Source organism: Bos taurus, chromosome 18 (genome assembly GCF_002263795.3).
Source record: "Bos taurus isolate L1 Dominette 01449 registration number 42190680 breed Hereford chromosome 18, ARS-UCD2.0, whole genome shotgun sequence".
In the NCBI taxonomy this organism is placed as follows: domain Eukaryota; kingdom Metazoa; phylum Chordata; class Mammalia; order Artiodactyla; family Bovidae; genus Bos; species Bos taurus.
Genome location: NC_037345.1, coordinates 51,934,115 through 51,956,108, shown reverse-complemented (window position 1 = coordinate 51,956,108; position 21,994 = coordinate 51,934,115). Strand labels below are relative to the sequence as shown.

Sequence of the window (21,994 nt, the reverse complement as noted above, 5' to 3'; positions counted from 1 at the left end):
GTTGACCGGTACCGGTTCTCTTACTTCGCTCCTGCGACGCTCCTGGGCCCCCAGACTCCATTTACAGGCCGGTGGCTTCCGGTGGACCCTGCTCACCCCTACCCTACCCCATCTCGGAGAGCCCGCTGCGCCCCAGGAACCAATCAGCAGCCGCCTTAGGTAAGAGGCCCGCGTGTCCGCTCGAGGCGGGCGCCCCTACCGGGGCGGGGCGCGGGGCGTGTTTCGGGGCCCGCCCCTTCCTCGACCGCCAACTGGCTGCCCGGACTCCCGGCGGCTGTGTGTCACTGAGTACCCAGCTAAAGCAACCCATTAAATGCTGGCTGGGTTGGCGGGAGTTCGGTGGAGAGGAGACAGATGATATGTGTATAGCAATTTCAGTTCTGGGGGACGATTAATAGTGAGGGCCTGTAAACTAGCGGCAAAGTACTGCGAAATCCCTTTAATAACGTGCAAAGAGAAATTTAAGTCCTGGGGACACTCGTAGAGGGCCTCCAAACGGATCCTTGACTTTTGTCTTCCAAATGACAACAGATACTGCATAAATAGAAATTTAAGTTCTGGGGTTCTCCCCTGGGAGGCTTCTAAACAGATTCATAATTATGAGGACGTCCCCTGAGTAAAACATTCTAGACTCTAGTTCCAGGGGAGACCCCATATAAAAGACTGTACATATATATGTAATTGTTAGAGAGTGTTTTAGAAAAAGTGTGAATAGATTCAAGTACTGGGGGGTGTTGCGTCATTATACCATAAATACAGGGTTAGGAATTGGGAGACTCTCCAGACAACTTGGAGATAGACACTTTGATTCTGGGAGATCCCCCAAAAGGGGCTTGTTAAGAGATGCCTGAGTACTGAGGAAGTTCCTCAAAGAGCCTTAATTTAATTAGGCTCTTAATTTCTGGGAGGTCGCCTTAAGAGTCCTGTAAATAAACACAAATAGACTGGCTTTATACTTTTTTGGGGGTCGAATCCCCAGAGGAGCCTAGAGACAATGTTTCGAGTTCCCCAGTATGCTTGTAGGTGAACTCTTAAACTCTGGGGAACTCCCCTTCAGGGCTGTAGAATTGACTCAAATTCTGTGTGAGTTCCCAGAATAACATGCATAGGAAGAGGATCCTGCTCAGGCAGAATCCCCATTGAGACAAGAAAACAGACACTTAAGTGCAGGGAAGGTCTCCAGGATAAAGTGTAAACAGACCCTTAATTGCACAAGAGTCCCAGTTTCTGAGGGGACTCTCCATGACTGTAAACAGTCATTTAAGTGCTGAATCAGTTTCCATAAGCATCTTTAAACTGGCCTTGCCCTCCTTTGTCTCAGAAGGCAGTCTTCCATCTAGTTTGTGGCTGGGGAAGAGGTCATGTAAAGCAGTGGGAGAGGAGCTAGACAAAATTACTAGCTAGCAAAATTACTCCTGCATCCAGTAAACAGTTATTTCTGTTCTAGCGAAAGTGTCTCACACAGAGACCTGTTAATGTCACTGTGTAATGGGGTAGGAGGTGGAGCGATTCATAGAATGATTTGAAGGCACCTAAGAGCTAAGCAAAGGTCAGCATACTTTTTCTGTAAAGGTCCAGAGGGTAGTTATTTTAGACTCGGCAGTCTGGACTGCTCTGCCATTGTTTCAAGAAGCCAGCCATAGACTGTTTATAAATTGATGGATGTGGCCGTATTTCAATAAAACTATTCCCCAAAACAGAAGGCAGACCAGCTGTGGCCCTGTGAGCTACTCAGAGATTTCCCTGGAATGAGGTGTAAACAGCTGGATAAACTCCCTGCTACTGCTACTGCTAAGTCGCTTCAGTCGTGTCCGACTCTGTGCCACCCCATGGATTGCAGCCCACCAGGCTCCCCAGTCCCTGGGATTCTCCAGGCAAGAACACTGGAGTGGGTTGCCATTTCCTTCTCCAGTGCATGAAAGTGAAAAAATAAAGTGAAGTCGCTCAGTCGTGTCTGACTCCTAGGGACCCCATGGACTGCAGCCCACCAGGCCCCTCTGTCCATGGGATTTTCCAGGCAAGAGTACTGGAGTGGGGTGCCATTGCCTTCTCCGGGATAAACTCCCTAGGGACCTATAAAAGAAAGAAAGAAAGTGAAGTCACTCAGTCCTGTCTGACTCTTTGCAACCCCATGGACTGTAGCCTACCAGGCTCCCCTGTCTGTGGGATTTTCCAGGCAAGAGTACTGAAGTGGGTTGCCATCTCCTTCTCCGGGGGATCTTGCAACCCAGGGATTGAGCCCAGGTCTCCTGCATTGCAGGCAGACGCTTTACCATCTGAGCCACCAGGGCTAGAGAGTGGGTCATGGAGGTAACTATATATTTTATAATGTCTTAGATTAAACCCTGGTGAGAGCTTGGAGTTTGAGGGGTGGCAGACCATCAGAAATGGAAGGTAAACACACTGAAAGCAGAGGGACACCAGATGAAAATGGGTCCTTGAGTATTGGAGCCCCCCCACCCCCCAAACATGTGCTGTTGGCTTATCAGAAGAGTAGTTGTCAAACTGGAAATCACGTTACAAATATGTTTGGACAGGATTTGCTACACTTTGGGAAAGAGTGTGTCCCATTTTGGGGGGTTTCCCTGGTGCCTCAGTGATAAAGAATCCACCTGCAATGCAGGAGACAAGAGTTCAATCCCCGGGTCAGGAAGATCCCCTGGAGAAGGAAATGGCAATCCACTCCAGTATTCTTGCCTGGGAAATCCTAAGGACGGAGGAACCTGATGGGCTACAGTCCGTGGAGTAACAGAAGAGTCTGACACGACTGAGCGACTGAACAACAACAATATCTCATCTTTATGTGACCCTCCTGCTATGTGTTACTATTTATGCTGAGCAAAGTGATTAGTAGTTGGGAATAGTTTTGGCTTCAAGAGAAGGGGATATTATTTGTCTCTGCATCCAGAGATAGCCAATTTAAGGTTAACGTTCAGTTTAAGGTTAATAGGGAATCTCCGAACCTCGTGTTTTGTTCTGTCCTGCCTTCTTTCCATTCAGTTGCCTCACAGGCCAAAATAGCTGCTTAAACTCCAGCCTCCAGACCCACAGTCCTTTCAGCCAGGAGGAGAAGGGGACAAACGGCATGTACCAGCATCTGTGAAGAAGAGTTTCCCAGCGCTGCCAAAACACACTTCTACTGCCATACTGTTGACCAGAAAGAATTTAGTCACATGGCCACACCTAACTGTAGACCAGCCCGAGAAGTGTATCCTGGATAACCATGTACCCGGCTCAGAACTCCGGGTTTTATTTCTTTGAAAGAAGTGAAGCATGGATGCTGGGAGCCCACTGGCAATCACTGCCACAGCCACAGAGCTCTCTTGAAAGGATGTGCTTTCTTGTATTCCAGGGTAAGCCAGATGGAGTGAGGAGAGACTCTCTTCACCCTGGAATCAACCTCATTCTCCCCGCAGGTGACCATGTCTGAGTCTGGGCACAGTCAACCGGGGCTCTATGGGATAGAGAGGCGGCGGCGCTGGAAGGAGCCGGGCCCTGGCGGCCCCCAGAATCTCTCCGGGCCCGGAGGTCGGGAGAGGGATTACATCGCACCCTGGGAAAGAGAGAGACGGGTGAGTGTCTGGGTCCAAGGGCGGCGTTCATGCGTCTCCTCATTCCACAAAGTTTTGTTAAGCGCCTGCCTTGTGCCAGGGATGTATCTGTGGACAAGACGAACGGTCCTCAGAGAACGATAAAGGGGCTGTCTTAGATGAAGTGGTCAGAGGAGGCTTCTTTGAAGAGCTGACTCATGAGCAGAGACCTGAGGTGAGAGGACAAGCCCTGACAGTCTGAATAAAGAGCCTTCAAAACAGAAAAACAGCCAGTGTGAAGGCCCTGATGCTTTTATCTGGTGTGTTCAAAGAGGAGCCTGGGGGGCACCAGTGACTGCAGTGGATGAAGAAGGGAGAGCGATAGAAGATGAGGTCAGAGGACACTGGGGCCAGGCCATGTGGGATCTGCTCGGCCTTGGGAAGCACTTTGGATCTGATGCTGGGAGGGATTGGGGGCAGGAGGAGAAGGGGACGACAGAGGATGAGATGGCTGGATGGCATCACTGACTCGATGGACGTGAGTCTGAGTGAACTCCGGGAGTTGATGATGGACAGGGAGGCCTGGCGTGCTGCAATTCATGGAGTCGCAAAGAGTCGGACAAGACTGAGCGACTGAACTGAACTCAGTGGGATTGGCATTGGAGTTGGAGCTGAGAGGTGCCAGAGCTCCTGTCTTCCAGAGTTGTGTAATTGTAGTGGCCATTTCTGTTTGCTGAGCAGTGTGCTGGCGCTCTGCAAAGTGCTTTCTGTCCTTTGGTTCTTCTTCAACTCCTGCAGCTGCCCTGTGAAGTGGAGCCTACATTTGACCTGACTTTCAGTAATGAGGAGATGAGTCTTAGAGGGGAAGGGACACCCCCAAAGTCACAGGTCAATAACCTATGGAGCCAGAACTCGAACCCAAATCCAAGGGAGCCTAAGGCATAGCACCCTCACACCCAGTCTAGAGACTGTCCTGTCCTGGGATTCAGGACTTGGGAACTTCAGCCTGGGCCCCGCCCCACCCTGCTCCTCTCACTGCCAGAACCACACTCCCAGGTTCTTTCTCCAGCGCCCTGCCCACCTCTGAGGGCTGTTTGTGGGGAGGTGGAAGAAGGTAACAGTTGGGACAGTTTCTGAGCCCTAAAATGGTACACATGAAGGAAATTTCTTCACAGGGGGCTTGGCTCTTGCTCCTTCTCTTGGGTCTCAGGGTAAGTGGTAACAACAGTCTCCCCTCCCACACACATCCTTCTGGGGAGTGTTACCATCTTCCTGAACTTTCAGCTTCAGCCCCTGAACAGGCAACTCCCAGATCTCTGGTCTGTGACTCTGACTTCGCTGCTGAGCCCCACAATCTGCTAACTGGCCAGTGGACTCCTCACAGCCTCCACATCTCCCGCTGACCCGAGTGTCTTCCTGCCATTTCTCTTCCTCTCAGGATCACTGACAGCCCATCAGGCCTCATCGTGGACACTCCCCACCCCCACCCGCCCTGCACCTGTTACTGTACAAGGTGCCTTCTGACTCTGTCTCCAATCCATCATCATCTCCCCACCCTCACCTCTTCTTTTTTTTTATTTTAATATTCATTTTTTAGTTCATTTATTTAATTACTTGGCCGCATCAGGTCTTAGTTGCAACATATGGAATCTTTCCTGGTGGCATGCAGTCTTGAAAGCCCAAGGGATCCATAGTTACAGCACTTGGGCTTAGTTGCCAACCAGGGATCAAACATGCGCTCCCTGCACTGGAAGGCAGATTCTTAACCACTTTTCCCCCAGGGACATCCCCTCACCTCTTCTTCCCAAAGCACTTGGATATCCTTTGGTTTGTCCGTCATAGGCCAGTGAGTGAGCAGGATTTAAATGTGTCCTCAATATGTGGGTGAAGAAACAGATCCAGTGAGGGGTCAGGACTCTAACCCAGGTCTCTCCCCTTTCTTAGACAGATTTGGGGTGAGTCAGAAGAGGCCTGAAGAGGGCAAGGCGTGGGAATCAGCTCGCAGGTCTGGGGAGGAGAAGGGGACCGCAGGGCTGTCAGATGGCAGCTCTAGGTAGCTTGCTCCTGCCACGTGCCTGATGCCACGTGGACGTTTGGGGAGTCCTGTCTTTCAGCCTCCTAACAGTCCTATGAGGAAGGAGTTCCTGTCCCCATTCGCCAGATGAGCACACAGGCCTAAGTGAGGGTGGTTCCTGGTCCAGGTCTGCACGACCAACAAAAGCCAGGGCCAAGTTGAACGCGGTTCCCTCTCCTGAGCCCCAGCTCCTCCCACCCAGGCTTGTCCAGCAGAGCAGCTGGCAGCGTGGTTCTGGAGCCAGATCCAGAACTGGGATCTGGCTCCACCACTTAATGGCTGTGTGACCTTGGGCAAGCCGGTTAACCTCTCTGGATCTCAGTTACTTCATTCAAAATGTGGGGCTCAAGGTACCTCTCTGACAGCGCTATCTTGGTAGGTTCGGGGGGGTTCATGTCTGAAGGCATTTAGAGTGGCACTTGGCACTTACCGAGTGTCCAGGGCATCATTGCTGAGTAACTGCCCTCCCTCACCACAGGATGGCAGCGAAGAGACCAGCACGGCGGTCATGCAGAAAACCCCCATCATCCTCTCAAAGCCTCCAGCAGAGCGGGTGAGCAGGGCAGACCCTTTTCTTTGAAAGGGGAGGCTGGGAGCAGTTAGGGCAAGGATCTCTTCCGCTGAGCAGCACCTTCTCGCTCCCGCAGTCAAAGCAGCCCCCGCCTCCAGCAGCCCCTGCCGCCCCGCCTGCCCCAGCCCCTTTGGAGAAGCCCATTGTGCTCATGAAGCCCCGGGAGGAGGGGAAAGGGCCGGCGGCCACCACGAGCACCTCAACTCCCGAGGGCACTGCCCCACCACCCCCGGCGGCCCCCGTGCCACCCAAGGGGGAGAAGGAGGGGCAGAGACCCACACAGCCCGTGTACCAGATCCAGAACCGGGGCATGGGCACTGCCGCCCCAGCAGCCATGGACCGTGAGTTGGGGGCAGGGTGGGATCTGGTTGGGAGCCGACACCCCTTCGCACAGAGCCTCACCAAGTCCTCTGCCTCCTGCTTTCTCTCGCCTGCAGCTGTCGTGGGCCAGGCCAAACTGCTGCCCCCAGAGCGCATGAAGCACAGCATCAAGTTGGTGGATGACCAGATGAATTGGTGCGACAGTGCCATTGAGGTACTAGGGGGCTGGGCGACTCCTGCTCGAGCTTCTCTGGGTTCTACCCTCCCCTCCCCTCCCCGGTGCCCTCCACTCTCACCCTCTTGGCAGGCTACACCAGCCTAGACGGCTTTTGGGCAGTGGCAGCAGTGAGAGGGATTCTCCGGTGGCTCAGCTGGTAAAGAACCTGCTAGCCAATGCAGGAGACACAGAAGACTCGGGTTCCATCCCTGGGTCGGGAAGATCCCCTGGACAAGGAAATGGCCACCCACTCCAGTATTCTTGCCTGGGAAATTCCAGGGAAAGGGGAGTCTGACGGGCTCCAGTCCATTGAGTCACAGAATCAGACACGACTGAGCGTGTCCATGCAGGGGTGAGAGGGAAGGGATGAGAGAGTTTTCACCTAGCTGGGCAGAATCTCAATGGCTCAGCTGTGCTGGTGGTTCAGTTACTGAAATACTTGGATACTGGTTGGCCAAGAGGGCTCCACTAGCACCGCAGAGTCCCTGGGATCTCCCCGCTCCCACAGCAGGGCAGCCTCCAGGGCCTGCACCAGTCCTGATGGGTCGAACCCCGTGCTGGACCGGTGCAAAGTGGGTTGAGTGTCAGCCCTCCGAGGTTCCCCGCTCCGTCCCAGGAGCCCCCACTCTGGTTCTCACCTCACACTCCTGGCTGTCATACCTACTTCCAGCGTCCCAGTCTTTGTTTCCCCTCTTCTGATGTGTTTCCCCCACACCTGACACATCACTTCTCTTCTCGAATTCTCCCAGCTGATCCCCTCCTTCCCAGCCTGGCCTGAGTAGGACAGCATGCCAGCCCATCTGTTTCCTGGCCCCTGCTGCCTTGCTGGGTCCACTGTCATGTTGATATCAACTGGGGCATGGGGAAAAAAAAAGATCACTGTCCAGACCCTGCTATTGAGCGCTTACCCACAAATCCCCAAATATGGATAACTGAAGAACTAAATTTGTAGTTTTGTTTCATTTTAATTAAAGTTAAGTCGTCACATGTGGTCAGCGTCTACCATATTGAATAGCGCTAGCCCTTGATATTCTACTTTGATGGGTCCAGAGTTCGGCCCAGGATTAGATTCTTTTTTTTTTTAAGAGCTCTCCAGGTGATTCTGAGGTGCAATAGCCGCATGGAGGGCATGACTGTTTTCCTTGAGGAGTGTGTCTCTCACACCCCCTGGTGGTGAAAGTCAGCGTCGCTGGCAGCCCAGAGGCGAAGGTCTCCAGACTCCACAGGACTCTTAAATCCCACAGACAAGAGCCAGGACCGGCCTGGCTCCCCTTCCTGCTTGCTGCTCCCTTTCTCACGCTTTCCCAGTTTCCCCAACTTCCCTGAAGCCCAGGGCCTCCCAGGGGCCACTGCAGTGGCCCACAGCTACCTGGTACTTTCTTCCACCTGTCTTTTTGTTCCTGAGCCTCTCCCTTTTCATCGCCAAAGTCAGGTGCCCCTTGTCCACTGTGTTCCAGCCACACGGACTTCCTGTTAGCCTCTTGACCAGACAGGCTCTCGTCCACTTCGGAGCTCTCACAAGTGCTGTTCTTTGTAGCAGGAACATTCCATGTGTGCCTCCACCACCACACACACACAGAGTCTCTGTGCCCATGTGAGGGGATTTGGGGCCATAAACACTTCTATATCTGACAAGGCAGGGGGGCAGCCACGGAAGTCTGTAGGGCCCCCGTCTCCCGCATTAGCAATGGGCAGATTTATGAAGGTTGCATTCCGGCATCTCCCCACAGTACCTGTTGGATCAGACCGATGTCCTGGTGGTTGGTGTGCTGGGCCTCCAGGGGACGGGCAAGTCCATGGTCATGTCGTTGTTGTCAGCCAACACTCCGGAGGAGGACCAGAGGTGAGGGGGGCATTGGGTGGGGGTGTGGAAGGCCGTGGGGAGGTGGACACCCACCTTAGCAGCCAGGGTGTTGCACGTGGCATCACCAAGGGCTTTGGGAATCACTTCCTCTCCCTTAACCTCAGTGTCTCTGTCAGAAGAGGGTGATGATGGGCAGGACCACACTCTCCTCTTATGCAGCTCCAAGGAAACCAGTCCTGTTCCTCCCTCCCTTCCTGCCTTACTCCTGGAAATGGTGCAGGGCCAGCCAGGAACTGGGATGGCCCATTCATTAAGTCTGGATTTAGGTCCACCTTGGTCTGAGCCCTGCGCCAGCTGGTTGACCTCGGGCAAGCCCCTTCACCTCTTGGTACCTCACTTCCTCATCTGTCAAGTGAGTTTTGGGAGGGTGAGACAAGATTGGGGAGGCAAACTTGAGCATGAACCTGGCACAGAGCAAACGCTCCCAGGATGTGGCTGTTTTGGCCTGGAAAGCCACAGTGAGGAGAGAGACCTGGAAGAAGGCTGTGGCTTCTAGACTAGCCTCTTGCCTGCCTTGTTAGGAAGGATGGGGTATGATTGTGAAGGCAGAGGATGGAGTTGTGGGAGAGGATGTGGGGGAGGGCAGAGTTTAAGAATTAGGGCTCCAAACTCAGGGCAAGGAAGAGAGACAGGCAGGGATTATAAGGAATAAGAGTAGGGGACATAGACAGTCTTAATTCAGGAAGAATCAAGATGGGGGGTGGTGAGCAGAAGTAGTAGCCATTGGGGATTCCTTTGAAACAGTAGGGGTCTGTTTTTTTATGAAACCAGTGATTTTGCTGTGGACTCCATGGATGGGCCTCAGGGGTCCATGAACACCCCCAGTGGTGTATCTAGGGTTTTACATACATCTACAGCCAGGCTTTTCTTCTAGGGAGAGGCTCCACAGTTCCCGGCAGATCTCAGAGGGGCCCGAGGGAAGCCCAGAATGGGTTAAGTTTCCCTGTGGCAAGAACATACACCCCCAGACCCAGAGCTGCAGGCGCTCTGCCTCCCGGCTGGCTCCATCCTGCTCTTCTTGCTCACGACGTCAGCTCCGATCTGGCACAGCTGCAGCTCTCTTGGCTGGCATTCTTTCCATCTCAGCTTCCACCCCCAGCTCTTGGCTCAGAGTCCTCAGCTAGACTCCCATCAGCCTGACATGTCTTTCTGAGGCAGCTCAGCCTGTGGTGTGGTAGACGTTGCTACCAACTTTTGTCATCAGGTCTCATAAGGCTTTTTTAAATTTTTTATTTTGTATTGGGGTACAGCCAGTTAACAATGTTGTTAGTTTTAGGTGAACAGCAAAGAGGCTCAGCCATACATACACATGTATTCATTCTCCCCAGACCCCACTCCCATCCAGTGTAGGCTGCCGCATAACGTTGAGCAGAGTTCCATGTGCTATACAGTAGGTCCTTGCTGGCTGGCTGTTATAAGGATAGCAGTGTGTACATGCTAATCCCAAACTCTCTAACTATCCCTTCCCCCCAGCACCCATTAGTTCATGTTCTAAGTCTGTGAGTCCCTTTCTTTTTGTAAGTTCATTTGTATCATTTCTTTTTAGGTGCTACATTTAAAGAACGTCATACAGGGTTTCTGCTTCTCTGTCTGACTTACTTCAGTCAGTGACACTCTGTAGGTCTGTCCGTGTTGCTGCAAATGGCATTATTTCATTCTTCTTAATGGCTGAGTAATACTCCATTGTATATATGTGCAGCATCTTCTTTATCCATTTGTCTGTTGATGGGCATTTAGGTGGTTTCTGTGTCTTATGCTTTTGTAAACAGTGCTGCAATGAATATTGGGGTGTGTGTATCTTTTGGAGATACTTAACATTTTTTTGTTTGGGATTTTTTTTTGGTCATACCACACATGTGGAATCTTCATTCCCCAACCAACGATTGTGCCCTGTGCATTGAAAGTGCAGAGTCTCACCACTGGACCGCCAAAGAAGTCCAGATCTCATAAGGTTTACTCCTAAATATCTTGAGAATAGGCTTCCCAGGTGACTCAGATGGTAAAGAATCCGCAATGCAGGAGACCCAGGTTTGATCCCTCGGTTGGGAAGATCCCCTGGAGAAGGAAATGGCACCCCACTCGAGTATTCTTGCCTGGAGAATCCCATGGACAGAGGAGGCTGGCGGGCTACAGTCCATGGGGTCTTACAGAGTCAGAACCTTGAGAATTCATCCGCTCCTTTCCTCCTCCACACCCACCTCCTGGCCCAGGCCACTGCCACCTTCCCTGGAGGAGGCCAGGAATCTCCTAACTGGTCTCACTGCTTCACTTCAATTCAATCAGTATTTACGAGGCACTTGCCATGGGCCAGGCCCTGTTCTTCACGTTGGGGCTACAGCAATAAACAAAAACTGGCAGAAATCCCTGTTCTTATGGAGCTTGCATTTTAATGAAGGAGATGGTAAACAAGCACGTTAGATGGTAACTGAACGGGGAAGGGATATAGGGAGGCGGCATTGGAGCCAGGTTACTGTTTTAAATCAGGTGGTCCAGGAGACATTTGAGAACAAGCAGACTTGGAGGAGGGGAGCAGGGAAAGCATTCCAGTCAGGGCAGGAACGAGGCACCGAGACACCCACATCCTCTCACCGTGGGGTGGAGAGTTTTCAGGTCTGCGTGTCCTGTGCCTGGCGTATGGTGGGTACGCTTGGTAGTGAATAGCTAGCGATTTCATATCGCCGTGTGTCAGCCACTCTTCTACGGGCTTTACGTATGTTAACCTCACAGTCACCCTGAGAGGTTGACACTACTGTCCCCATTTTACAAACGAGGAAACAGAAGAAAGATTAAGGAACTTGCTCAAAGCCACACAGCCAGGAAGAGGCAGAGCTAGGGTTTGAATCCGGGCAGCCTGGGGGAATCTCTGCTCTGAAACACCTCAGTCTAGTAATTTTGTTGAGAATTCGCAGGTCCACTTGTGGGTTGGGGTGAAGTCACATGATATAAAACGTAGCCCCCAGACAGCAGGGCCATGGATGGAAAGCTTCACAGATGGGTGGGGAATCAAGTCCCACAGGCTCACTCATGGCCTCACTCTGGAGGCGGCAGAGGCCGAGAACCTGACCCCTGATGACCCTACCTGCTCCTCCGCAGGGCGTATGTTTTCCGGGCCCAGAGCGCCGAAATGAAGGAGCGAGGGGGCAACCAGACCAGTGGCATCGACTTCTTTATTACCCAAGAGCGGATTGTTTTCCTGGACACACAGGTGCTGGCCCCCACCCCCCCCACCCTCCCCCGCCGCATGCCGTGTTAAGCTCCTTCCCTGCAAGGGTCTAGGCCACAACTTTGCTTGTGTTCCCCGTGGCTCCAGCCAAGCCGTGGACATGCTCATGCCTTTGGGCAAGTTGTGTCTCTTCTTGGCCCTTAGTCTCCTCTTGTCAGATTTTATCCCCCTCCCCTCCCGTCCGTTGTGTACAGAGGCGCCTCAAGAATCAGTGGTCCCCAGCCTTTTTGGCACTGGGGATCAGTTTCGTGGAAGACAATTTTTCCACAGGCTGGGCAGACGGTGGAATGGTTTGGGGATGATTTCTCATAAGGAGCTCACGAGCTAGACCCTCACATGGGAGGTTCACAATAGGATTCACGCTCCTGTGAGAGTTTAATGCCGCTGCTGATCTGACAGGTGGAGCTCAGGCAGTAATGTGCACATGGGGAGCGGCTGTAAATACAGGTGAAGCTTCATTCGGTTGCTTACCACTCACCTCCGGCTCTGTGGCCTGGTTCCCCCAGGGGTTGGGGATCCCTGCTGTAGCCTGTTGGTTAAAAGTGGGGGCCCTGGAGTCAGTCTGAAGCCAGATCTGACCTTTAATTCTTACCAGCTGGGTGACTAAGTTTTAACCTCCCCCATACACCTCAGTTTGTTCATCTGTGAATGGGGTTGACGGTTGTTTTCAGCTTCATAGTCAGTGGACCAGTCCAGGCAGCGTGCTGGGCACAGGAGCCGGCACGTGGGAAAGCTTCATGGGAGCTGGCCTGTCCTGTGATGCCCGGCAGCTTTCCTCAGCTCCTCCGGGTTCCCCGTTCCTCAGCCTGGCATCCAGGGCCCGTGTGGCTAGCTTCCCTCAGGCTCACCATGGGCTCGCTCCCGAGCTGCGCCACCTTGACCAAGTTACTTAACATTTCCATTCCTTAGTTTTCTGAAGCAGGATAGACAACGTTACCTCCCTCATGGGGCTTCTGTGAGGTGTCAGTGAGTGAGCACAAGTGAAGTCCTGTCAGGGCCTGGCAGGAAGAGGGTTCTCAGTACTGTTGGCCGTCAGGACCGGCACCAGCAGAACACACTCTCTGCCCCTGCTCTGTTCCCTGGCCACTGCCTTCTCCCTGAAGACTGCTTGGGGGGAAATGCCTCCTCCCAGGAGCCACCGCCTCTGAGCGCCTGCTGGTGCCCATGTGGCCGTCCCAGCACCACTCATGACTGACCTTGGTCTGGTTCTCGTGTACGACACTCGCTCCCCCGCTGCCTGCAGCTCCTCAGGGAGCGTTAGTGCAGCAGAGTTCTGGCCGCCGCACACATGGGTGACGGGAGAGTGGGAACCCTTGCACAAACGTGGGATGAGGCCTGCGTGCTAGGACCCCCGGCACCTAGAGACACAGTGACATGGCTGTGGGCGGGGCTGGGAGCTCTGTGGAGCAGAACAGAAGTTAAGATCCAAATACCACTGTGGTGTCTGGATCCAGTTATAGAAAGTGAGCCCTTGGGAAAACCTCTTTCTTAAAGGATTCTACCAAGTGCAATAAGAAATAGATAGCCCAGCCACTAATTTAGGCTCTTGTTTTTCTAAATGGAATGTTCCTTTAAGAAGAGGTGATGAGCTCACCGCGGATTCTTGCACACCCACTGATACCGTTTTTAAAATCCTCACCAATCTTCACATTAATCATGGTTATTTGACCTAAGTAATTGTCTTAGTGAAATTTTGAAGGCATTTGAAACAACAAAACAAGGGTGTTGTAGGGACATGACTCATTCATGTAGATGTTAGATTTATTAGCCCTGGAAGTGTTCTTCTAGGGCAGGCGACACTTGAGAGCAGTGAGGATTTGCAAAAGAGCTGGGGAAGGTGAAACTGCTTTGAGACTTTTTTCTTTCACTTCCTCTGGCTGATTAGCTGTGTACTAATTAGAAGGAAGCTGCCTGTGTTTCCAAACTTTCTTTGTCCTGAGAGGCAGTGTACTTGCCATCACCAAGTGGAACTTGGGTGACTGTGTACCCTGGGATCCCTGACAGTCCTCTTTCTTCCTACCCCAGCCCATCCTGAGTCCCTCCATCTTGGACCATCTCATCAACAATGACCGCAAGCTGCCTCCAGAGTACAACCTGCCCCACACCTACGTTGAGATGCAGGTGAGGGGACCGAGCCAGGCCTGGGGACCCGGGGCAGAGAGCTCATGGGTATGGGTTTGCCACTTCTACTTGCAAAGAGCCCTGGTACCCCGAGAGCTGGTGGGAGAAGATGGCATCAAGAGTCGGGTCTGGCTCTGCCCCTCGGGAAAGTAACCCCCGCCCTTAAGCCTCCACATCCGCCTGTATGACTAGGGGCTGATCATTGCCGTCTGGCCTGATCTAGGGACAGCTTGGAAGGGAAGTACCACTGCAATCTGGGCACACAGTAGGTGCTTATAGGCTCAGAGGCCTTTGTCCTACGGCCCCCTCAGCTGAGTCCTGAGATCAGGGACCCCATTCTGGACCTGGGGACCTTCAACCCTGTTGTCCCTTCCTGCCCCCTCAGTCACTCCAGATCGCTGCCTTCCTCTTCACGGTCTGCCACGTGGTGATAGTCGTCCAGGACTGGTTCACGGACCTCAGTCTGTACAGGTGAGGCACTTGGGGGGGTGAGCCAGGGGAAGGACGGGCCCCCAGACTCCGCGATCTGCCCAGCTCTCACCACTCCCATACAGCAGCCAAGGGACCCTCTGAAAATTTAAGCCAGAGAGGGTCACTGCCACTGAATCCCCCGTCAGCGCACGCACGTAGACTGCGCCTGTCACTCCCGGTAAAATCCGAAGCCCTTCCCCTGCGTGGTTTACAAGGCCAGTGTAATGGTCCTGGTCACGCCACTGACCTCTCCCACCACGTCCCTCACTCCTTCCATCAAGGGTATAGTGGCCCCATAGCTGCTGTTCTTGCTACTTTGAACCTCTGCTCTCCTCATCCCGCAGCCAGAAACATTCTCCCCGGGTTCCAGGCCCCCCTCATGTCCTGGAGGTCAACCCGAGGCCTCCCCTGACCCACTGAGTCTCCTGTGACCCTGCTGTGTACTTCTTTGCACCGATGACACAGCCTTCTTTATGGTCTTTCTCCCTCCTTAATCCCAGTGCCTCGCACACTGCCTGGCACAAGGTGGACGTTTAACCCTAGTTTGTTGAATGAACAGCGTGCTGAGGAGCTGGCATGTCTGATTCTTCAAGCCTCGTGGTCCATCTCCTCCAGGCACGGGTGCTGTCCCCGAAGTACCCTGCTGGGCTGGGAGGGGAAGGAGCCAGGATCTGGCAGGAGTGCTGCCTAAAGCAGCTGGAGGTTCCAGAAATGCCCCCAGATAGGACTGGCTCCCATCCGTAGGTCCCAGGAGGTAGCTGTGGGTTGGCCAGCAGCCCTGGGCTCAAGGCCCAGGCAGACAGATGGAAGGAACGGGCGCTCACAGGGAGGGGGAGCCAAGCTGAAGGCAGCAGATGTCCCCAGAGTCAGGCAGCCCTGGGTTTGAATCTGTGTCCTTGTTAGGTGGTGGCTGCTTTTTCCACAGCTTCTTGTAAGCAAACGGTGTCCTGCGATGAAGTGAGTTAAAGAATGTAAAGCGTTCAGCGCAGTACCTGAAGTGAGTTAAAGAATGTTAAGCGTTCAGCGCAGTACCTGGTACATAGCAAGATATTGACAAGTAGGAGCTTAATGTGTGTGCTAGCAACTCTGGGGATGGAGATAGGCTGAGGGTCTGGCCAACAGTAAAAAAAACAACTTGTTGGGAGAGCCGGCTGACATGACCGGATCTAAGTGGCTTTATTCTGAAACAGCCCCCTCCTCCCACCATTGTCTGTTGGTTCAGGGACAAGTGTATTGGACGTTGTTAGGCCAGTCGCTGTCCTTTGCCCTGGGGATACAGGTGTGATGAACAGATACACAGGCTGCCCTGGGGAGTTCCCATTCTTGGTGGGGTAGGGGGTGCCTTGTGGGCTGACCTGGCCCATGCAGAGCCTCAGTTTTAAGTCAGTGTCTTCAAGGTGGGCTTCCCAGAGTGGGTGAATCACTGGAAACTGTGGGCAACATACTTGTGCGTGTGTCTGTATGAGGAGAATAGCCAGAGTTAATCAGACCCCGTTATCTCTTATCTCAGGTAACAGGTTTATTTTATTTACCTTTATTTACATATGTTTGGAAAAATTTACTTTAAAATCGCATAAACTGAGAACTTATATTGATGCAAAAACCTGCACAGCTTTATTCATGGTTGCCAAAACTGGGGCAGCCAGGATGTCGTTCAGTAGATAAATGGATCCGTGAGTTGTCGTACATCCACATGTTGTTGTTGTTCAGTCGCTCAGTTGTGTCTGACTCTCTGCGACCCCATGGACTGCGCCACACCAGGCTCCTCTGTCCTCACTGTCTCCTGGAGTTTGCTCAAATTCATATCCATTGAGTCAGTGATGCTGTCTAACCACATTATTCAGTGTTGAAAAGAGATGCGCTGTCATGCCACGAAAGACATGCAGCAGCTTCAAATGCATATAATTAAGTGAAAGAAGCCAGTTTGAAAAGGCTTCATACTGTACGATTCCAACTCTGTGACATTCTGGAAAAGGCAAACCATGGAGACCAGTGAGAATACCAGTGGCTGCCAGGATTGGGAGGCGGAGGCGGGGCAGAGACAGCTTAGGGCCCGGCAGCTACTCAGTGTGACGCTCTGCGGTGTGCTCACGTGATTTTTTCTTTTGTCAAAACCCATAGAACAGACTAACAGCAGGAGTGAACCCACATGTAAATCAGGGGCTTTGGGTGACAGTGGAGGGTCATCAGAATGTTGCTAAGTTGGGGGCACAGCGGGGGCAGGCAATCTATGGGAAACCTCTGTACTTTCCACTCAATTTTGCTGTGAATCCAAAACTCTCAAAAAATAAAGTCCTTCTGGATGGCATGAATTTGTTAAAAAATACGTAACATGTTGATGTGGGTCCATGAATTGGTGTCTAAGGGTTGTTTCTGGATTCCCTGAAATTGTGTGAGGAACGTGGTGTCTGTGTGGTGTTTTTTCCCAGCATGGCTCTTGCTTTAATCAGATCGGCAAAGGGAGCCCCCTCCTTCCCCAGACAGTGGGATACAGAGGGCCGGTGCTGGAGCGCCAACCTCTTACCCCAAACCCGCAGGTTCCTCCAGACAGCAGAGATGGTGAAACCCTCCACCCCATCTCCCAGCCACGAGTCCAGCAGCTCATCAGGCTCCGAGGAAGGCGCTGAGTACTACCCCCACCTGGGTGAGCCGCTTCCCCGGGGGCTGGAGGGGTGGGGGCTGGAGGGGTGGACGGGGGGAGAGTTGGGGCAGAAACCAGGAGCGCTCTGGGGAAGGGGGCGCCGGGAGAGCGCCTGCGAGAGCTGTGAGGAGGGGGGCCAGGATTGTCTGCCACTTCCTCCGAAGGCCCCCTCAGGCATCAAGGGCTCGACCCCCGAGTCTGACTTTGGCTCTTTGATCAGAACGGGAACCTCTTGGGGGCAGGACCCTAGTCTTCCCATATCTGGATCCCTGGCCTGGGGCTTAGGGAGCAAGTGTCAAGTTGGCCTGAGTGGCGCCGTGCACCCTGGCCACACTGCCTGGGGCCCCTGCACGCATGTCCTTGGCCTGCTCTGTCCCTGCCCTGCTCTCCTGTAAAGATATGGCTCATTTATGATGCCCCAGACAGGCTCTTCCCTATTCTTCCGCCTGGCCTGGCCCCTGGTCTTTCTGGCTCAGTCCTGATCACATGCCCATCTACTCTTCATCTTTTCCATCAGACTAGGGGCTTCTTGAGTGCAGAAGCCAGATCTAACTCATTTCTCCAGGTCCCCAGCATCAATCAGCACAGGGGCCTGGTACTGAATACTTAGCCGTGATCAGAACTCTGGGTCAGGGCAGGTCTTTGGAGTGAGGAGGGGAGTCCGCGTGGCAGAGCACCAGCTGCCTCTCAGACTGCGCCTCCCCCCCAACACCCGCGCGCCCCCCGCCCCAAGTCTTCCTGCAGAATAAAGCTCGCCGGGAGGATTTCTGTCCCCGCAAGCTACGTCAGATGCACCTGATGATCGACCAGCTCATGGCCCACTCCCACCTGCGGTACAAGGGTGAGGGTCCCTGGCCACCCCCAAGCTGGCCCGTGGCCGCCTGGCTCCTGGTCCAGTCCCACGGCCCTTCTCCCAGACTTGGGAGGGAGGTCAGACGTGGTCGCCTGACCCCAACTTGACCACCCAGCACAGATCTCCCTCCCCACTCCCTGGCCCTGCACCGCGGTGCCTGCAGCCTCTCACGGGTTCTCTCCACCAGGTACTCTGTCCATGTTGCAGTGCAACGTCTTCCCCGGGCTCCCGCCTGACTTCCTGGACTCCGAGGTCAACCTGTTCCTGATGCCCTTCATGGACAGCGAGACAGAGAGTGAAACCCCACCTCGCGCAGGTACGGTTCCCCCCGAGGGGATCTGGGCCATGGGGAGACACGGGCTGCCCTGGTTTGAGTGTGAGAGAGACTCTTCCTGGTCTGAGCAGAGATGCAGGCCTGTCCCTGAGTTGCTCAGACCCTTTCTTGGGAGTGTGTTTCCAAGTCGTGGAAGAATGGGAGGACCTGCACCGAGGCTGAATTCAGAGGTGCTCCTGGGAGGCCAGGGCGCTGTTGACGGGGAGGCTGGCCCTCTCTTGGCAGGCTCCCCCCCTCCCCTCCTAACCTCTAACTTTCCAGGACCTGGTTCCAGCTCCCTCTTCTCCCTGCTCCCTGGGTACCGAGGCCACCCCAGCTTCCAGTCCTTGGTGAGCAAGCTTCGGAGCCAGGTGATGTCCATGGCCCGGCCGCAGCTGTCACACACGATCCTCACCGAGAAGAACTGGTAAGAGTGCTTGGCAGAGGGAGGGGGTCAGTGTGAGGGCCCCATGTCGAGGGTCTCGGGGATCTCTCCACACCTCAGCACCTGTCCCAGAACATTGATCGCCGCCATCTTGCTGCTCTTCTGTGTGATTTTGAATCCTCACGAGCTGGTAGTGTGTGGGTCTCGTTACCCGTTTTACTAATGGGGAAGGTTAGGCTCAAAGAAAGGAAGTGTTGTATAGTGAGGTCACATACCTGTAATTAGGTGTCACTTGACTGCAAGGAGTAGGAGCAGTGAGCCTGGTCAAGTTAAAGGATTTATTCTAAGACCCTGAGTGCAGAAAGCATAGTAGCACCGGAGAGGAAAGCAGAAAGCTGTCAGGAACCATGGGCGCCGCGTTCTCCAGCTCCCACTGGCTCGCGGGTCCCGTGGTCCCCTCCACTTTCCCACCTCTGCCCTCAGGCTTTCTTCATCTGCCCTCATAGAGCCCTGCACCACCTCCCACCCCTGACTCTACGTGACTTTCTATGGCCAGAGCCCACAGCAGGGCTGCCACAGATCCAGGACTGCCTCATTTCCAAGGGAAACAAGAACTTGAGAAGTAGCTTTAGCTTGGTTCCCTGGGTCTGTCCAGTCGGCTGTGGGCAGAAGGGGCAGGGAGTGTGGGCATAGCAGGATGCCACTTGGCGGGTGCACGGCCTGGGGGATCGGAGGTCTGCTCCTCTTGTTGGTCTGAACCAGGACCCAGCGGGGAGAAGAGAACTGGGGAGGTGGTAGGGTTATGCTGCTGCTGGACATTCCTAAGGGTCTTCCGTGGTGGCTCAGTGGAAAAGAGCACACCTCCCAATGCCGGAGACTCGGGTTCAGTCCCCGGGCCGGGAAGACCCCTGGAGAAGGAAACGGCAACCCACTCCAGTATTCTTGGCTGGGAAATCCCATGGACAGAGGAGCCTGCCAGTCTAGTCCATGGGGTCACAAGAGTCAGACACAGCTTAGAGACTAAATGACAACACAAGACATTTCTGATCATCACAAGACTCGGGGGGCTGAAGGGATAGACCCATACCCATGAAGGCCAGCACTGAGGGGAGTGGGAAGCAGTTTGGGCTCACAGCTGGGGGCTTGCGGACTTCAGCCTCGCTTCCCCCGGGGAGGTGAGGGGCTTGGGCCACCTCACATTCTCCGCATCCCAGGCGATGGGGTCGGTCGTGCAGGGCCTGCAGCCAGGGCAGCGCTGACTCTTGACCTCCCCTCACAGGTTCCACTATGCCGCCCGGATCTGGGACGGGGTGAAGAAGTCCTCCGCCCTGGCAGAGTACAGCCGCTTGCTGGCCTGAGACCGAGGGGAGGAATGTCACACAGAAAACCCCCTTCCGGGCCCCCGGTGGGTGGTGACGGGCTCCCTCGTTCTCCCCCCACAGGGTGGAGAAGGGCAGCAGGCCTGATGGACGAGGGACCGCGACTTCCTCGTCTGGAGACACGAGGGGTCCAGGGCCAGGCCCCTACCCTCCAGGGAGCATTGTTCAGGGGGCGACTGAGATCCAGCCCGGCAGCTGGGCGGGCAGTCCATCCTCAGCCCCCAGGGCCAGGCGGTGGGAGGAGCCTGTGTGGTCACCAGGAAGCCCTGCTCCGTGCCGGCCTCCCTCTGCAGGGACCAGAGCAGCAGGTCCCTCTGCCCTGACTCCAGGCTCCTGCCTGGAAGGTGAGGCATCTGGGGAGCTCTTCATCGGAGTGTCTGGTGGTTGGAATAAACGCAGTCACACAAGTCTGTTCCAGTGCTTCTCTTCCTCCTCCCCAGCATGCTGTCCTGACAAGCCCCGAAATTTCTGGTCCCAGCCCTTGGGGACAGAGGAGCCGTGGCCTCCCATTGAACTTCCTGTGGGGACACGTCCACTGAAATCAGAGTTGTCAGCAGATAAAGACAAGTCTGCTGAGGAGGAAGCCTCTGTAGAGAGGGGCTTTCTGTTTTGTGAGGTGCCGTCAAGCCTCCTGTCTGTCATGGAGAAGAACGTGCAGGCCCTCGCGTTTCATCTGTTCTCTTAAAGATGGTGCCAGCCTTTGGTGATACGGCCTAGCTAAGCGCAGTGCCTAATTCAGTACGTTAAAAAGTAGGACAGGTCCCTAGTTAAATACCATACAGAGTCACTCAGTGTCCACGAGGGATTGGTCCCAGGACCCTTGCAGATCCCCAAATCGTGGCGGCTCAAGTCCCTTAGGTTAGATAGCACGGCATGTTCTTATAACCTACACACGTGCTCCCATCTACCTAAGTCGTCTTCTAGACTGCTTAAAGCACCTAATCCACTGTCAATGCTATAAATGTAAATACAATGTAAATTGTATGTAAATAGTTGCCAGCCCTTGCTAAAGTCAAGTTTTGCTTTTTGAACTTTCTGGGTTTTTGTTGTTGTTTTTTTTTTTTTTTACTATTTTCAAGAGTGGTTGAATCCGCACACGTGGAACCCTCCAGTACAGAGGGCCAACTGCCCTTCCCCTTAGTCAAAACAGGCGCTACCCTTGTCAAACGCTCATACATTATTAACTGTTAGACATGATGGCTTCCCCTGTGTACCTCAACTACTCTTTGAAAAATGGCCCCTCCCTTCAAAGCCAGAACCTAACCCTCAATTAAATACACCATTCAGTTCATTATAGAACCTGCCCTCCCCTACTCAGTTAAATACAGCACACCATCCTAGTTCAGTGTTTCCCAAAATACGTCTCCGAATTGGTCTGGTCACCACACCCTAATCCCAAACTAGTCCTGACCCTCCAATGATGCCACTCCACCTTTGAGTAAAGCGCTTGGTTCCAGTCTAAGTGGCTTGAGCCAGCCTGCCCAGCCCGCCCCCCGTGCCACTTTGGTCTCCCTGGCTTCCCCTTGCTCTGGGGGATAGCCTGTACGCAGTCCTGGCGTGCAGGTCATGGCGGCCCCGGGGGCACTGGCCTCTGGAGGAAAAGGTACAGCTGAAGAGGGTGAATTAAAGTGATAGTCGCTCAGTCATGTCTGACCCTTTGCGGCCCCATGGGCTGTAGCCCGCCAGGCTCCTCTGTCCATGGAACTCTCCAGGCAAGAATACTGGAGTAGGTTGCCATGCCCTTCTTCAGAGGATCTTCCCACCCCGACCCAGGGATCAAACCCGGGTCTCCTGAACTGCAGGCGGATTCTTTACCATCTGAGCCACCTGGGAAGCCTGAAGAAGGTAGGGGGACAGGGAAGAAAGCAAACTTCTGGCCTCAGAGCAGGCCTGGCCGAAAGTGGGGAATCTGCAGATTCAGAGCAAGTCTGACTGGAAGCCGCAGACTCAGAGCAGGTCTAGCCAGAAGTCTAAGAGTTACGAGGCCCAGGGCAGGCTCTGGCCCTGCCACACACTGCCTAAGACCTTAAG

The 21,994-nt window shown here is 53.9% G+C and overlaps 1 protein-coding gene across 1 annotated transcript; it reads left to right on the top strand.

The window, feature by feature from the left end:
- The first annotated feature begins 22 nt into the window (after positions 1-22).
- SMG9 (SMG9 nonsense mediated mRNA decay factor) lies at positions 23-20,370 on the top strand. The gene is given in 14 exon segments (NM_001046559.1): positions 23-159; positions 3,417-3,572; positions 6,083-6,157; positions 6,252-6,516; positions 6,613-6,710; positions 8,444-8,556; positions 11,671-11,782; positions 13,826-13,921; positions 14,307-14,392; positions 16,930-17,036; positions 17,767-17,874; positions 18,074-18,202; positions 18,482-18,626; positions 19,864-20,370. Coding segments are annotated over 13 exon segments (1,563 nt in total). The 5' UTR covers positions 23-159; positions 3,417-3,422; the 3' UTR covers positions 19,943-20,370.
- The last annotated feature ends 1,624 nt before the right edge of the window (positions 20,371-21,994 follow it).